The sequence below is a fragment of the Callorhinchus milii genome, unplaced genomic scaffold (genome assembly GCF_018977255.1).
Source record: "Callorhinchus milii isolate IMCB2004 unplaced genomic scaffold, IMCB_Cmil_1.0 Scaffold5, whole genome shotgun sequence".
Taxonomy (NCBI): Eukaryota; Metazoa; Chordata; class Chondrichthyes; order Chimaeriformes; family Callorhinchidae; genus Callorhinchus; species Callorhinchus milii.
The window spans coordinates 25,730,343-25,747,931 of record NW_024704746.1 but is presented as its reverse complement, the minus strand read 5'-3'; the positions used below and the strand labels follow the sequence as shown (position 1 = coordinate 25,747,931).

General features: G+C 41.7%; 2 protein-coding genes across 3 annotated transcripts; both read right to left on the bottom strand.

The window, feature by feature from the left end:
- Positions 1-819: 819 nt before the first annotated feature.
- On the bottom strand, positions 820-11,366 carry LOC103188896 (histidine ammonia-lyase-like). 2 transcript variants are annotated; one of them, XM_007909063.1, is made up of 20 exons: positions 11,078-11,366; positions 10,257-10,320; positions 9,974-9,995; positions 9,024-9,098; positions 8,842-8,914; positions 8,374-8,440; positions 8,253-8,290; positions 7,442-7,567; positions 6,883-7,022; positions 6,725-6,772; positions 6,091-6,238; positions 5,601-5,696; positions 5,086-5,144; positions 4,878-4,958; positions 4,622-4,687; positions 3,718-3,883; positions 3,236-3,370; positions 2,415-2,523; positions 1,790-1,859; positions 820-1,125 (listed from the first exon to the last, which is right to left on the bottom strand). In XM_007909063.1, the coding sequence occupies exons 1-20, from the start codon at positions 11,364-11,366 to the stop codon at positions 1,066-1,068; spliced, it is 1,932 nt and encodes a 643-aa protein (XP_007907254.1). In that variant the 3' UTR covers positions 820-1,065. The 2 variants fall into 2 exon arrangements, 1 of the variants encoding a protein (XP_007907254.1); XR_489013.2 differs by lacking the exons at positions 820-1,125; positions 1,790-1,859; positions 2,415-2,523 and having other exon boundaries at positions 3,304-3,370; positions 3,592-3,883.
- A 2,146-nt stretch (positions 11,367-13,512) lies between these two features.
- LOC121849189 (leukotriene A-4 hydrolase-like) lies at positions 13,513-16,587 on the bottom strand. Its single transcript, XM_042335181.1, has 3 exons — positions 16,481-16,587; positions 15,819-15,923; positions 13,513-15,261 (listed from the first exon to the last, which is right to left on the bottom strand). The coding sequence occupies exons 1-3, from the start codon at positions 16,531-16,533 to the stop codon at positions 15,138-15,140; spliced, it is 282 nt and encodes a 93-aa protein (XP_042191115.1). The 5' UTR covers positions 16,534-16,587; the 3' UTR covers positions 13,513-15,137.
- Positions 16,588-17,589: the final 1,002 nt, after the last annotated feature.

Genomic DNA, 17,589 nt, shown 5'->3' with positions numbered 1-17,589 from the left:
ACATGGTATTGTAATCGAACGTAGGTCACTGCCACACAGCGACCTCTGTGTTGTAGGCAGCTGGTGTAATGCCTCTTGCCTTTGGAAGGAGGAATGAATCCAATAGCATTGCATTTATCTGTCCTTGATGAGACATTAAGGATTATTAGTAATAGTAGTTAATTGCTAACTGAGAGCTGGCTCAGGGGATAAGAAGTAATCTGATGTTGGCTTCTACCTGCAGTGTGTTAGAAAGATAACTCACTCAAGAACTATTTGACTGTAATATAATTTACTGCTCTGATTTATATACTATTGCTCTGCATCAATGCAACCTTAAAGTCACATAACGTATTGGTTAGAGCATTCACCTCGCAAGCGAAAGGACCTGGGTTAGATTACCGGGCAGGACAGAACCTTAGGCAAGTTTCCTTACTCCACATGCCTGATTACCAGCAGTAAGTAGGAACCCGATTGTTACTCAATTCGCAGATCACGTTCCGGGGATACTAAGCCCTCCAACAAAAAAAAAGCAGGTCTTCTCGCTTGCAAGGCGAGTACACTATCCACTACACTACAGGACTCCACAACTTATTGTCTAGTAATTGGAAATGGTGTTATAAGGTCCCTCTGTCAAGCTGAGAGTTACTAGTATAGAAATATCAGTATATTACAGCATATTCTGTGAAGCGCTTTGTGATGTCCAGAAGACTTGAAAAGCGCTATATCAAATGCAAAAAGTTCAAAAAGTTTGAAAGTTCGAAAGGTCGAAACATTCTGACAAGCAGAGAAGCAGGTTTATATAATGGAGAGTTTATGGAAAAAAATGGTAGATTGTCATGATGACTGAATTGAGTTTTATATATATTCCAATGACCACAAAACAAATACAAACACATCCCTAGAATCACGAAATAGTATTGTTTTCCATTTACAGTAGACAGTAATACATCAAGTTAAAATAATCTTTGTGTTTCTCCAAAAGAGATCTTTAACCGTCCTTATACACTGAGGCCATTTCTTAAGCAGTTATTTATCTGATGATCACAGAGAATTCTTCAAAGATCCATCTGTTGGAGCAAATGCTTATTCTGATGTCTTAACATTCCTGTAATGTTCCATATATGGCTGCACTGCTTGCCAAACCTGTTTAAAACAAATCATTACAAAATTATAATAATAATAATCCTTGCATTTGATATAGCGCCTTATCAAGTCTTTGAGAGTCTCAAAGCACTTCACAGGATACCCTGTAAAGTGAATTGACTGTGTGCTTGTGGGCAAAACACGGCAGCCAATTGTGCACAGCAGCGTCCCACAAACAGTCGTGGATTAAGTGACCAAATTATTATTATTATTTTTGTTATTATTAGTTTTTAACAAAATATTACTCCGAGAAAAGTGATCCGCCAATCGACTAACAACTGGATTCCTACTTACTGCTGGTAAACAGAGGCGTGTGGAGTGAGGAAACTTGCCTAAGGTTTTGTCCTGCTCGGGAATTGATCCCAGGTCCTCTCGTTTGCGAGGCGAGTGCTCTAACCACTGAGCTACAGGATTACTGAACCTGATTATCACTGCTTAACAAGAAATTGTTGTTAAGCAGTGATAATCAGGTTCAGTAAACCTCACATCAGTAAACCTCACATTTAATATGACTTATGCAATGAATGAGTTTAGTCAAACTTGCGTAGAGTATAAACACTTGAATGAGACGTGGGCAATGTATGACTTATACAGATGAGATTTATGCCAGTTTTACTGTATCTGTGAAACCTTCCCAGAAATGTACAATACAGCAGTAACTTGCCTTTTCTTCAGTCAGCAGCCTCTGAGCAGTTTCAATGTCTGGGGCCATGGAACGATCTTTATCCAGGGCTCTGGACAATGACAACAACAACAAGAACTTGGATTTATATAGCGTCCTAGAGCACTTAGAGCAGAAGGTGCGAAGGTTAAGGGGAATATAATAAAATAATTCTAGCATTTGATACAGCATCTTATCATGTCGGTCAGATGTCTCAAAGCGCTTCACAGAATATACCGTAAAGTGAATTGACTGTGTATTTTGTGGGTGAAACGCGGCAGCGAATTGTGCACAGCAGTGTCCCACATACACTCGTGGATTGAACGACCAATTTTTTTTTGAAAGGATTATTATCCCCAGAAAAGCCATCCTCCAATCAACTAACAACCGAATTCTTATTTACTGCTGGTAAACAGAGGCGTGTGTGTGGAGGAAGGAAACTTGCCTAAGATTTTGCCTGGGAATCAAACCCAGGTCCTCTCTCTCTCGCTTGCGAGGCGAGTGCTCTAACCTGAGCTACAGGACTCTACATATCACAGTAACTGAAGGTGAAAGTTGTTTTTAACCTTCAAGCAATTTATTATTGAGTATTTTCCTCTGAGACGAAGGTACTGATGCTATGACTTACTTGACCACTGAGCGCACTAGTTGATAGACGGTTTCCAGGGGGGCTGTGGTATGAAGTGGGCGCAGGAACTCCAGAGCCTGACAAGCTGCCAGAAGCTCTATAGCGAGCACTGAAACAACAACATAGTCCTCACATCAATCTGCTGTTTGTTAGTTTAACACAAATAACATAATGACCCAACAAATTCCTTTTTTAGTTCAAGTTGCGTTCATATAAATATAGCTTTAAATTGCGCATTGCTTTCTGATAATACTAGTTTAATAATAATAATTTAATACTAATACAAATTACTTTAGTAGTAATAATAATACCTTTAATAATAACATTCATAACAATTTAATAATGAATTAATTTAATAATGAATTAATTTAATAATAAATTAATTTAATAGTAATTTACAATATATTCTGTGAAGCGCTTTGCGATGCAGGTCACAGCCACACAGCGACCTCTGCGTTGCAGGCAGCTGGTGTAATGCCTCTAGCTTTTGGAAAAAGGAATTAATCCAGTATCATTGTGTTTATCTGCCCTTCAGATGAGAAGTTAAGGAATATTATTAGTAGCAGTTAATTGCTATCCTTATAAGGTGCTACATCAAATGCAAGGATTATTATTATTAAAGAAATATTTCCCTGTTACCAATTTTACTGTAATAATAATAATAATCCTTGTATCTGATACAGTGCCTTATCATGTCTTGGAGACGTCTCAAAGCGCTTCACAGGATACACTGTACAATACATCATGAAATGCAACAATCAAATGCGAGGATTATTTTATATATATGTGTGTGTATTGTTTGTTCTCTTAGTCAGGGTTACCTTGCTCCACGTGCTCTATGACCCTCAAGGCTTTCCTGGCAGCCCAGCCCCCCATAGAGACATGATCCTCAGTGGCTGCACTGGTGGACAGGGAGTCAACTGATGACGGGTGGCACAGAACCTTGTTCTCAGACACTGCAGCAACATCAGTTATCAACAGATTATTTCACAATCACCTGTTCCATGTGATTTAACTTCCGTTGTCTAACTACATCAGCAACACAATATTGGCAGCCAGTGTGGTAAGTGTGTATATAACACATATATATAAACATTATGTTGTAGATTGGAAATAACATGATTACACAGCAGAATTATTTATTTTAATATATTTAACAGAAAAGATGACATCTTACTTTGTTATATCTTGTGTTGGGGAGTAAGCAGGTGGAAGAGATTGGGAGGTGCCAGGGCAGGAAGGGAATTGTAGATAAATGGGAGGATTTATTTTATTAAGACATTTATAACTGTGATATCTGTACCCAAAGCCGCTGCTGTGCAGTGAATCACCATGAAGCCACAGTTCAGACCCCCGTCAGTGACCAGGAAGGCTGGCAGGCCACTGAGAGAAGGGTTACACAGCCTCTCGATTCTCCTCTCACTGATTGCAGCCAGTTCATGAACACCAATAGCCAAGTAATCCAGGGCCTGGAGAGTTCGTTATAACACAAGATACAACATTCAGTCAGTCCATTTAGTGTGCAGCTGTGAGTATCTGTTTGCCAATACAATTTCAAACATTGCTTAAACTATCAAAATCTCCTATAAGAATACAGTAAACCTACAGTAAACCTCACATAAATCGTATCAGCCACAAATTTACGGTCAATTCACTTTACAGTGTATCCTGTGAAGCGCTTTGAGTCGTCTCGAAGATGTAATAAGGCGCTATATCAAATGCAAGGATTATTATTATTATTTTCAGTTGGGACCATACATTTAATGTGACTTATGTAAAGTATGAGTTATGTCAAACTTGATTAGAATAGAAACTCTTGAACAGAACTTGGGCAGATGTACGACCTAAGTGATGATACGGTTTACACAGATCAGACTTGGGACAGATTTATTGATGCTTTAGAGATTAGTAATGATTACTTATGAGGTGGTAATGGATGAAGTAGTAACCAATGAGGTAGAAACACTGTAGAGGGATGTGATAATCCAGTAGGATAATTTGGCTATTGGTGGGTACGGCTGGTTTGGCTTGTTTTATTTCTGTTACGATATTCTTACAATATGTTCACAGTGGGATGTTTATCCCTGGCCCTACATGAATTATTCTCTAAACAGTTTGAACAAATGCTTGGGGAACCCTAATCTGCTTGGGGTGGGGAGTGCGCTGTATATATTTATATATGCAAGTTGTTGTTGATGATCACTTACTTTAGCCGGATATTCACCGTGGAAATTTCCACCTGAAATAATTTCTCCTCTCTCTGCAAATACGATCTTCAAACATATTAAGGTTCAACATTCATCTGCCAGATTGTAATTGCTGTGCGCAATTGGCTGCCGTGTTTCACCCACAAAATACAGTCAATTCACTTTACAGTATATTCAGTGAAGCGCTTTGAGACGTCTCGAAGACGTGATAAGGCGCTATATCAAATGCAAAGATTATTATTATTATAAAGGATACCGGGTTATCTGTAGCACTATTAATTTCTGTCAGGATAATTTTTTTCACAAAAGCAATAGTTTCATTGACCACACCGTGCACCTGGAAGAAATGATTTCCAAACAAGAGAAGCTTTGTTATTGTTAGAACTTAAAACGAGAGCTGCCATGGTCAGCTTGCCTGGTGTAACAGTAAATATGTGACATTATTTATGTGTCATAGTACTTACCTGAGAGCAGCAGCATATTGTGAAGGGATCCTGAACACGATCACAGAACCTGTGGCTGTCTGGGAAAGTTTCAACAGGTTAGAGGAACATTAACACAGAGACATGAAGCAAGAATAATAGCAGCAATAATAATAATAATAATCCTGGCATTTGATACAGCGCCTTATCGTGTCTTCGAGACGTCTCAAAGCGCTTCACAGGATACACTATAAAGTGACTGTATACTCTGTGGGCGAAACGCAGCAACCGATTGCACAACATAGTGTACGGTGTCCGACAAACAGTCATGGATTGAGTCACTACGATTTTTTTAAAGTGATTATTACACTTGGTAAGCGACCTGCCAATAACAAATGGTTCCTACTTACTGCTAGGTAAACAGAGGCGTGCATGGGGAGTAAGGAAACTTGCCTAATGTTTTATTTTGCTTGGGAATCAAAGCCGGGTCTCTCGCTTGTGAGGCAAGTGCTCTAACCGCTGAGATACAGGACTCTACAAGGTGGTGAAGGTTCTACCTGCGATCTCGGATGAATGAATGTCAGAATCCAGTAGTGACCTAAAGCGAGAGGCTACCTCGGCCTGGCCAGGGTGAGGGCGGGAGCTGTGGATATCTGTCACGTGAGAAAAGGAAAGAAAGGCAGTATTGGCATTATGTTATCTGAAGTGATAAGAAAATTAAGGGTTTGATAAGAGTCTCCAAACCAAACTGAGAATTTTCCACATCCCACCTTCACACGGAAATCCCAGAGAGAGATTGTTGCAATGGAATGTGTGCTCTCTCTCTCCCTGGAGGGACACATCCTGTTTACCTAATTCCAGAGAGTATTAGGCGCAGGTTGGCGAGAGCCAAGGCTTGGGGGGAGCCCAGAGTGTGTCGGGGTAACTGCTGGAGTCTAACCAGCTAAACCCACACAGCTTGGCCGTTGATGTCGCCAACTGATATATAAGGAAGGGAAAAATGCCAATAGAGTAGTTTACATCAGGTCTGTTTAACAGAATACTCACCACTGTCAAAGGCTCTTGTGCTGCCTTTCAGAACCTCCAGTGTAAGAGCTGCTATAATGTCAGCCTGTCTGGCTATAGCAGTCGCTCTCTCCACAGCCTCAGCTCCCAGCGACGTGATCATCTGTGTCCCATTAATGAGTGACAAACCCTAGCCAGGAATGGAGATTTGAGTTAAATACATTCAATGTTCCTCAACAGAAAATGAGTTCCAAAAAATAATAATAATCCTTTTAACTGGATTAAACGTCAACATTTTCTCCAGAAATTCTCATCATTTCCAATGGTCTGACCACAGCAATATAATAATAATAATGTAATAATATAATAATAATAGTCTTTTTATTTGATATAGTGCCTTATCATGTCTTCGAGGCGTCTCAAAGCGCTTCATACTGAAAAGTGAATTGACTGTGATAAAGACGTGATAAGGCGCTATATCAAATACAAAGATATATTATATATATATACATACATACAACTGTTGCAAATGAAAAGAAATGTTAGCTAGCAATGTCCCCGACACATTGCTTTTCTGGTTCCTGAGATGTGGTGTGCTAGTGTTTGAGATATAGTGATGATACCAATATGTTCCAGGTGACGTCCAATATGTGTGACATGAGTAACGTTTCCTTACCTCTTTAGCTTTCGGTGAAATCGGCTTGAGACTGTGAGCTCGTAAAACCTAATCAAGGGGGATACAGCAATGGGACATTTTTAAACAAGTATCTAAAATCCACTAAAGCTACAGGACTCCACAATAAATATAAAGAATAAATTGAAAACAAATGTTACGTCTTCAGCATCTGCCCATCCACATTTTGGTGACCACATTTTGCCTTTGCCCATCAGCCCCAGGGCGAGGTGAGAAAGGGGAGCCAGATCTCCACTGGCCCCAACTGTTCCCTTCTCTGGGACGTATGAGAGACAGGAAGCTACAGGAGACAACATTAAACAAATTAGGTTAACATTTTGTAATTATTTTGTCTATTACTCTTTACATGTAGTGCTTAACTCTTCCTTTTTCATCAACAACAATTTAATTAACAACAGCAACAAGTGACATTTACACAGAGCCTTTCACATCAGGAGGATGTCCCAAGGTGCTGGACAGTCAGGGATTTGGATCCAAGTTGGGATCAGGAGGGGCGGAGGGCAGGGAGGGTGGGGGAAGGAGGGTGACTGAAGGTGCAGTCAAAGAGGAGGGTCTTGAGATGGAGCTTGAAGGAGGCGAGGGAGGGAGAGAGGGGAAGGGATTGTGGGATGGAGTTTCAAAGATAGAGACAGAATGTTGCACTGAGTCCATGTATGTTCATATGACCATAGGACCATAAGATAAAGGATTATATCTTGCCGTTAAAAGCCTGGATCATTTGATGGAGGGTTTCTGAAGAAATCCCACTGTGTCCCTTAGAGAGAGCATTGATCCTCAAAGCCAAGAGCATCCGAGATCTTTCCTGTGACAAAGGTTTTCCAACACCTGGACGAGGACAATGTAATAATAACAATAATAACAATGATAATAATAATCCTTGCATTTGATACAGCGCCTTATCACATCTTCAAGACGTCTCAAAGCCTCACAGGATATATTGTAATGTAAATTGACTGTATATTTTGTGGGAGAAACACAGCAAATTGCGGACAGCAGTGAATGTACAAATGCAAATACTTCCAAACCATTTCCACTTACAAAATATTTAATGCAGATTGTTTAGAAATCGTATGAATTCTACACTTTTTTAGTTATTTTGAATATTCCATTAAATTGTCTTTCCTTCCAAATGAAGCAGAGTGGACAGATTTCACTTCAAATTGGATCTCATTAAGCAAATACAGTAAACCTCACATAAGTCGTATCAGTTGGGTCCATACATTTAAGATAACTTACAGAAAGTATGAGTTATGTTAAACTTGGCAAATGCGACTTAGGCGAATTATACGATTTATACAGATCGGACTTATGCGAGTTTTACTGTATCTACATTGCGTAAAATATTTTTGTTCATTTATTGTTGATAAGGTGAAAAAAGGTCAGAGAAGAAATATGTACTTAGCTGTAAGGTGATAGCAAAACATGTGTTTGACAGACAATAAAGCTCTCGAGTGTTTCAGGCAAGTGACAGAAATTTGCGTGGGGAAAGGAGTTACAGTACTTTACCTACCCACTGCAGAGGCCAATATAACATTCTCTTGGAGCTCCCTGTAACAGCAAAAGCTCGATTAATGAACAATGCAAGGAAATCACCGTTACACCAAACAGTACAGAACTGGCCACATACTTACTCCAGCTTGTTATTTGGAATAACAATTCTGGCGAATTTCCCAAAGCCGGTTGTTATTCCATACACAGCTGCAATGGAAAATATTAGAAGACATAAGGTTTAGGAGTCACGATGCTCATATGTCCTCAGTTTGTGTTAACTTCAATTTCTAAAATATCACATGAAGTGATTCGAGAATATCTAATGATGGGTTTCTAGATGACAAGATTTTTTTTCAAACAAAGTAGAAATAGAGCATGCATTTGTTCCATTTTTGACAGATTAAAAAAAATGTTGGTCACTCAATGCACGACTGTGTGTGGGGACGCTGCTGTGCGCAATTGGCTGCCGCGTTTCGCCCACAAAATACACAGTCAATTCACTTTACAGTCTATTCTGTAACAAACTTCGAAACGTCTTGAAGACATGATAAGGGGTTATATCAAATACAAAGTTTAATATTATTATTATTGACGGAGTAATGTGCAACCTTTGTTTTCGTTGATGATTTTCTCCACAAGGTCTCGGGATTTTTTGACTCCTGTGACTGCCTCTGGAGTGAGCTGAAAGACAAGAATCCATTCTGCATTCAGGTGCCAAACCGTTTTTAATTGAAGCGATTGGTTTTAATATCAAATGTCAAGCAATCCTACTTAACAGAGAACACTGTACCTGGATCTTGTACAGCCCTTTACCAAGCTTGACCAGGTTTTCTGTGGTTAAGGTCTTTCCATCCAACTCAATGTACTGAGGAGAACAACAATCACTCACAAGAGATCATGAGTTACAGATTAGAAACTACATTTCAGCCCATCTGATCGCATCCTTCCAGAATACCCACCTCATCATACAGCACAGAAGGAGGCCATTCAGCCCCTCGTGCCTGTGCTGGCTCTTTGAAAGGGCTACCAACTAGTCCCACTCCCCCACTATTGCCCCAACTAGTCCCACTCCCCCTCTATTGCCCCAACTCGTCCCACTCCCATATTCTTACCCCATAGCCCCACACATTTTTCCATTTTTAAGTACCTATCCAATTCCCTTTGAAAGCATACATAAAAAACCTTCTCGGTGTTTAACCTAGACTTGCCCTTCACAGCCCTTAACCTCTGCCCTTACTCTGCCTTTACTAAAATTTGCCAGACAGCGCTCTCAATGGCTAAGCTGTCTGGGTTTAATTGGTCAGACTCCAGCAGTTACCCCAACGCACACTCTGGACTCCCCCCAAGCCTTGGTTCTTGCCAACCTGCACCTAATACTCTCCTGAATTAGGTAAACAAGATGTGTCCCTCCAGAGGGGGAGAGAGAGCGCACTCCATCCCAACAATCTCTCTCTGGGGTTTCCAGGTGTAGTTGGGATGTGGGGAATTCTCAGTTTGGTTTGGAGACTCTTAAGCAACGGTGACGGGTTTCCGCATGTGTCAGACACCCGGCTGAGCAAAACAAAATGACTCTAATAATGCAATTTCACATCTTATCTCCGATGCTTTAAGCAGAATGTTTCTCCCAAGATCTGTCTTCATCAAAACCATCTGCTCAGATCCATCCAAACAAAGCATTACTGATTTTAAATCAACGTTAAATTAAATTTAGAGTGGTACAATAATTCTGTCTTCTCTTACCTCCTGGGGCTCCCGATATTTTCTGTAATATTTATTAAGAATTTGTAACATGATGTGATAGATTTGTAGCACCAGCCTCCTTAGCTGTTTATTAACTCTGGAGACCTGTAGCTCAGTGGTTAGAGCACCCGAAAGAAGAGTAACCACAAGTTGGACAAAGAGCACTCTTTCATAATAATCAATCTCAAATATTACAATGATACACCTATACAATACATGACACTGCATTCGACCAGTACGTAGCATTGATTACATGGCAAAATAAACACAAGACAAAGGATACAGAAATGCTCTTTGTGTGCTCAAAGAGTTGAACTCTGTGGCTCTGGAATCATCTCCTGTGATAACTATATAACAGAACAACCAGAAGACTTTAGACATCAATCAGGTCCAATCATTGATGTAAACACACATCACATAGTAACACTCCAATACTTGGGGAGGGCTGTGTTGTCACAAGTGCCGTCCATCAAAGAAAACGTTAAATCAGGGTTCTGTCAGTCCATTCAGGTCATAAGGTAAATATGACCCTGAATGGGCTTTGTTTGTTGGAGTCCTGTAGCTCAGGGGGTAGAGCACTCGCCTCGCTAGCGAGAGGACCCAGGTTCGATTCCCGAGCAGGGCGAAACCTTGGGCAAGTTTCCTTACTCTACACGTCTGATAATAATCCCTCAAGAAGAAAAAAGCAATTATAATTTGGTCACTTCAACCCACGACTGTTTGTGGGACGCTGCTGTGCGCAATTGGCTGCTGCGTTTCACCCAGAAAATACACAGTCACTACACTTTAGTGTATCCTGTGAAGTGCTTTGAGATGTCTCGATGACGTGCTCAGGCGCTGTATCGAATGCCAGGATTATTATTATTGTTGTTTATTAGATTGCAATGATCTGCACAGAAGGGGCCATCGTGTTGGTACACATCAGCACAGACTCCGTCTCCTATTGTCTATCTGCCCCGGGAGGTTGACTGAGCTCTTCATTGATCTTCAGCAGGTTCATGGCAAGTGTATCTGCCGTCAGTGTTTTGTGTGAAGCGCTTTGAGACGTATTATGAGAACAGTAAATGACATCATTGGCCATTTGTGAATGAAGAGGAAACCTACCAACTTCCACAAAATCATTGTCTTCCAGAACGTCCTCAATGGCATCATCGGGATCTAACAATCCCTGTCCCTGACAGCGTCTCATCAGGAACGTCACGTCAGCCACACAGTCCAACCCGCCATTGTCTGGCTTGTTCTTCACGTAGCGTCTCAAGGCCTCTCGGCCCAACCACAACACGGTGCTACACGTGTCCTTGCAGGGCACCGTCAGCCACTCGCTCCTCACGTGCACGGTGTAGCGAGGCATGGCCGCTGGGAGCTGTGGTGCTGTGTGTGATACTGCCAACATCTGGTCAGTAATCCTCCTCCAAATTGCAATTTATAATGTGTTGCTTGTTAATGAATATAACTTTGTTAACAAATTACAGATTTCAGTATAAAATCCAATTCCTTGTGAGCTCGTAAGTCATTCGAAGAATCAGAGGGGATATGTTGCTGGCTGTTTTGGTGTCATATTCATGATTTAGTGCTCAGAATTTTGCTTCTGCAAACATACATGATCAAAATGATAATAATAATCCTTGAATTTGATAGAGCACCTTATCATGTCTTCTCAACGTCTCAAAGCGCTTCACAGAATAACTGTAAAGTGAATTGATAGCGTATTTGTGGGCGAAACCCGGCAGCCAATTGCACACAGCAGCGTCCCACACACAGCCGTGGATTGAAAATGACCAATTTAATATTGGTCAATTTATTATAATTAGATCCTTGGCTGATCTGTACCTCAATTAATCCTTTCAATTCTAATTTCCCGCTTTCTCCACATTATCCCTTAATACCCTGACCAACCAACAATCCATCAACCTCAGTCTTGAAGGTGCGGATGGATCCAGTACAAAGTCTGGCCCTGAGGTGAGTGGGTTTTTCTAACTCTACACTTTCTGCTGATCAGAATTGTTGAGAAAACTCACTGCTCATAGTCCAAACCGTCAATCTAAGGACAAATAACTCACAGAAGTCAAATTGGTGATGCGGATAATCCAAAAATAAAACATCAGGTATCAAAGTCAGAAAATCAACTAATGCAATGGATTGCATTGACCCCTGAACTGCCCTTTCTCCCCCACATCTGCACCGTGACCGGTACTGCCTACCACCATCTCCACAACATGGCCAGACTCCGCCACTGCCTCACCCCTCCGGCTGCCGAAACCCTCACCCACACATTCGTCACCTCCCTCCTCATCGCCCTTAACAACTCTTCCCTTCACAACAATATTACACGTGTACAGCGCCTTTCACGTCGGGAAGACGTCCCAAGGCGCTGGACAGTGTACAGCATTTCAGACCTGAGCTGGGGGTGAGGGAGGGGGCATGGTCAGAGGAGGGTCTTGAGGCAGGACTTGAAGGAGGATAAGGAGGAGGCGAGGCAGATCGCGTACTCTCATGCACCAGGCTCCGTGACCCCATCACTCCCACCCTCGCCCGACTCCACTGGCTCCCCATCCCCCAGAGGATCGAGTTCAAGATCCTCGTCCTCACCTTTAAGGCCATCCATGGCGTTGCTCCCTCCTACTTCTCTGACCTGCTGACTCCCTACCAACCTGTCCCCTCCCTCCGTTCATCGGGCTCCGGCTGCTCCATGTCGCCCGCCCGACCCGCCCTACCATCGGTGGCCGGGCTTTCAGCCTCTCTGCCCCCACACTCTGGAACTCCATCCCACGGTCCCTTCGCCTCGCTTCCTCCCTCACCTCCTTCAAGGCCGGTCTCGAGACCCTTCTCTTCGACCGTGTCTTTGGTCTCCCTCCCACCTCTCTGCCTTCCCTCCCCTCTACCCTTCCCCCTGCTCGGGTCCTGACCCAACTGTCCAGCGCCTCGGGACGCCCTCCCAACATGAAAGGCGCTCTATAAACGTCATTTTGTTGTTGTTGGATTATGCTCGTCATCGCAGTGACAGGTTTCTGGGGATTAAAGAGTATAGTTTGCAGTTCAGGCCAGGAGTGGAGTCCTGTAGCAGTGGTTAGAGCGCTCGCCTCGCAAGAGACCTGGGTTCGATTCCTGGACAGGGCGAAATCTTAGCCACGTTTCCTTACTCCGCACACCTCTGCTTACCAGCAGTAAATAGGAACCCACTTGTCAGTCGATTGACGGATCGCTTTTCGGGGTAATAATCGCTCCAAAAAGAAAAAAAAATTTGGTCACTCAATCCACGACTGTTTGTGGGACGCTGCTGTGCGCAATTGGCTGCTGCTTTTCACCCACAAAATATAGTCAATTCACTTTATATATTCTGTGAAGCGCTTTGGGACATCTCAATTACACGATAAGGCGCTATGTCAAATGCAAGGATTATTACTAATGTAATAGAGGCACTCAGGTGCCGGCTGGTTTATTGTTTAACACTACCTGAAACTCAGTTTGGCTTAGATGGCTTAAGCACAGAGATGGCTTTCCAGGTGTCAGACTGACCAAAAGAAAAACAGCCAGAACAATTTGCAGAAAACTTAAATCATTTTATTATCCAATGATACACGTGTTAGTAATGCTCTCAAATCACTGGTAAAGATTTATTTTTAATTACTAACCAAACACCTGAAGTTTTCCCATATATTTCACACAATCATAAAGTTTAGTCAACAGTGAGAAAGTCTGGAATTCCAAAGTCTCTCTCTCCACACAATTACCATCAGCAAATCACAGAAAACCACAGATATTCCATTTTTAGTTGAAAATTAACATTTGTAGTTCAAAATTAAAATGAATAAATCGCTGAGTGAAAGGGAGCAACGGGGTGGGGTGGGGGGTGTTTGTTTGTGTACATTTACTGAACATTTAGCACTCTCTTCAACTTGTAATTCTTACAAATCCATACGCCTTCAGAAACCTTTGCAAACAGTTTTGCTTTGCACGTTCCAGTCTAGTATGTTTTTAAAGCAGTTTTTAATCCCTTAAATGCGCCTTCCCCCCCTCCCCCCATTATATAATAGAAGTCGCATTCACTGTAGCCCTGGGGGTCCAACCTTGTGGCTGCTGAGGGCTGTTTGCCCTATTTGGGAAATGTTTGTGAGACGCATTTTGTTTCCCTTCCAGAAACATCCAACATTTACAGGTTAAGGAGGGAGCAGGTGGGACGGATAAAATGGAGGGAGGAGGGGCCGGATGCAGCCCACGGCCACCAGCTGGATCACCCTGCTGTAGATCATGATGGTTAGGCTGAGCAACCAGCGCTTTGAGGAGTCTCAATTACATGATAAGGCGCTATGTCAAATGCAAGGATTATTACTAATGTAATAGAGGCACTCGGGTGTTGGTTTATTGTTACCTGAAACTCAGTTTGGTTTAGATGGCTTAAGCACAGAGATGGCTTTCCATGGGACAGACAGCCGATTGACCAAAAGAAAAACAGCCAGAACAATTTGCAGAAAACTCAATCATTTTATTATTTTAGATTTTTATTATTTTACTGATACACGTGTTAATAATGCGCTCAAATCACTGGTAAAGATTTATTTTTAGTTAAATCTCCTAAACCAAATACTGGTTTATTTGTTAAACCAGTAACAATTATAGAAAAACTGATTTCATCCCTGTAATGCAGAATTTCAATGAACACATTAAAAAAAATCTTATGTCAATTGTATTTCACTTTAAATTTGTCAAGAGCAAGTTTTGGGCTGAGATTATTGTTCAGAAGATGCTCTTATACTGGACTACTTAATTTCCAGATCAGCCCATCTTTACGTGACTGAGCAGTCCTATTATTAATAGAAGGTTGAGAGGTGATATGATTACCGTCTTTAAGATTCTGAAGGCATTGACTATAGACCATGATAAGCTGTTTTATCTTGTATTGAACAGTAGAACCAGAGGACATTGAAGGGGCTAAATTCAGAAATACTACTTCAGAGTTGTAAATGTATTGAACAGGCTCCCGAGGGAGACAGACGGTGGGAGCAGAAAATGTTGTTTGTTTCAAGAACAAATTAGATTTCTGCTAGAAAATAATCTCTGGGGATACAGTGTATAGTTTAGGACACAACATGTCAAGTGACAGCCAGGATGGTGAGAGGCGAACTGGATGGACATTGATCTTCTTTTGCCAGAAAATTCTTATGTTCTATTGTTGATCCATGTGAAGGTCTTTGGCGATGATACTGGCTGTGATCGGGTGCATGTTGGGTTTATTCTTCACAAACGTGTTCTTGGTTTGCTGACGCGCTGTTTCAAAGTTGTACAGATCCCTGCAACCAATATTGCTTTTTAAACAAACCTGAATACACAAGTGCTAAACTTCAGCAAATCTAAACACACAGAATATTACCTCAGGGCCTCTTAGTATTTTGGGGTCTGCCGGGTGTCGGACCTCCAGCCTTGTCCCTTCCTACCTCTGTGACAGGCTACTACCTTATCAACCTGTCCGCTCCCTCCGCTTTGCTGGCTCCGGCCTGCTCCACGTCCCCTGCCCCATCGGGGGTTAGGCCTTCAGCTTCTCTGCCCCCACCCTCTGGAACTCCATCCCACGGCCTCGCCCCCTCAATTGCTTCCATCAAGGCCCATCTCAAGATGCTCCTCTTCAAATGTGCCTTCGACCACCCTTGTCCCATCCTCCCTGCGCTTCACCCCTTCAGATGTCAACCCCCAGCTCGGGTCCAAATCCCCGACGTCCTCCTGATGTGAAAGGCACTGAGTAAATGTCCTGTGTTGTTGTTGGCAGTTTCTGTGATGTTGCCCAATAGACTTTCAAAACACAATGCCACATTCTAATAGCTAAAAAGGTGAAACTATTAGTGAATGATACCTGTAAAGAGGTCGAGTGAACTTCATTCTGCCTTGTTCTGTCACCATCTGTAACGCCAGAGGAATGGCCTCCTCCCACTTGGCTCGCAGACACAATCGGAGCCATCTTGTGTGGATCAATAACAAAATCATAAAGTCTACACAATACTGCTAAGCAAATCTAACGTTAATCACTCAACCCAAAAGAGTACAAAGTCACATTTCTGAGTGCTAAAAGCAGTTTTAAGAATGCGATTGCCAAATCTCTGGTTTAAATCTAAACCAGATTCAAAGGGAATTAAATCCTCTTCTTTCTAACGATCCACAGCCAAATCCAATCTCGTTCTTACGCAATGTCCACACGTCTACTTTCCCCATCAGGCGATGATTATGAACAAAAACTGAACATTTCCCTCTTTTATCCGGTTTCCTTTAGCCTTTCTGCCCCCACCCTTTGGAACTCCAACTCACAGTCCATTCACCTCATCCCTTCCCTTGTCTCCTTCAAGGCCCAACTCAAGACCTTCCTCTTCAACCCTACCTACCCCTACCCTTGCTGTCCTCCACCCCTCCTGATCCCAACCCCCAGCTCGGGTCGAAATCCCTGACTGGCCTGCGCCTTGGGACGTCCTCCTGACGTGAAAGGCTCTGTGTAAATGTCATGTGTTGTTTATTATTCTGTACCTGAAACGGATCTCCGCATTTTTTGTGCTGTTGAATTTGTAAACCTCCTGCATTTGTTTCACGTGTTGGAGGGACAGCACGGGCTAAAGGCAATACAAACACAGCAGTTAGCATGACAATCAATGCAACGTACACAAGATTAGATTATTGTGAGTATAATAATTCACTCCAAAAACTGAATAATGTCTTGCACTGGAAATGACCAGATGAAATTCTATTTAAGATGATCAATCTCAACAACAACAACAAAATCAATCTCAACTGTCTGTCTGTACCGCTCTCAAACATTAGCTGTGAAACACAATATTCTACAGATAAACAAAAGGAAATGCTTGTGATAATAATCCTTACATTTGATATAGTGCCTTTTCACACTGTTGAGATGTATCAAAGCACTTCACAGAATATACTATAAAGTGTAGTGACTGTGTATTTTGTGGATCACGGTTGATCTGTATCTCTACTAGAATTTCAAATCCAATTTCCCGCTTTCTCCCCGTATCCCTTAATACCCTGACCTACCATAAATCGGTCAATCTGTCAGCACATTTCATCTTCAAAACACAAAGACAAAACATCTACTTTGATGCACATGGAATGACATTCAATGTTTTTTCAAACTCATTTTAATAAAAAGATAAATGGCAAAAAAATTAGTATGAGAATATCTATATTGTTAGAAAATGTGCATAGAGAAAAAGGAGCACTCCATTTAAGGTTTAAAATTTATTTAAAACATTATTTTTTCCAGTGTGGAAAGGAAAGGTCTTTTTCCGCTTTCCTCCCTCTCACAACCAGTACAAACATTTTCTTCAACAACATATCAAAAGCACAGATTTTGCCGTCACACTATTTCAATCTACAATAAGTGAAGAAACAAGCCAATAGTTGAGGAAAGTTAATTCAGTCTCACTTCAGCTCCTAATAGACAATTGTATTCAATATTCTTTGCTTTGTTCACTACCTACAAAATACTCTACATTTTGCAATAAATCCTAGGAAGTGCTTTGAGACGTCCTCCCAATGTGAAAGCCGCTATATCAAATGTAATGATTATTACTATCAAATTAAAAAAACGTTTTGAGGAACACAGATTTATATTTTCCACA

Coding starts and splice junctions, on each gene's coding strand:
- LOC103188896 (XM_007909063.1), bottom strand. CDS start 11,366: ATGTTGGCAGTATCACACACAGCACCACAGCTCCCAGCGGCCATGCCT. Junction 7,023..7,441: donor AATGATCCAGGCTTTTAACG/GCAAGATATAAT, acceptor TGTCTCCTGTAG/CTTCCTGTCTCTCATACGTC. Junction 6,239..6,724: donor TTTCACCGAAAGCTAAAGAG/GTAAGGAAACGT, acceptor ATTCCTGGCTAG/GGTTTGTCACTCATTAATGG.
- LOC121849189 (XM_042335181.1), bottom strand. CDS start 16,533: ATGCAGGAGGTTTACAAATTCAACAGCACAAAAAATGCGGAGATCCGT. Junction 15,924..16,480: donor AATGCGGAGATCCGTTTCAG/GTACAGAATAAT, acceptor GATCCACACAAG/ATGGCTCCGATTGTGTCTGC. Junction 15,262..15,818: donor TTCACTCGACCTCTTTACAG/GTATCATTCACT, acceptor TATTGGTTGCAG/GGATCTGTACAACTTTGAAA.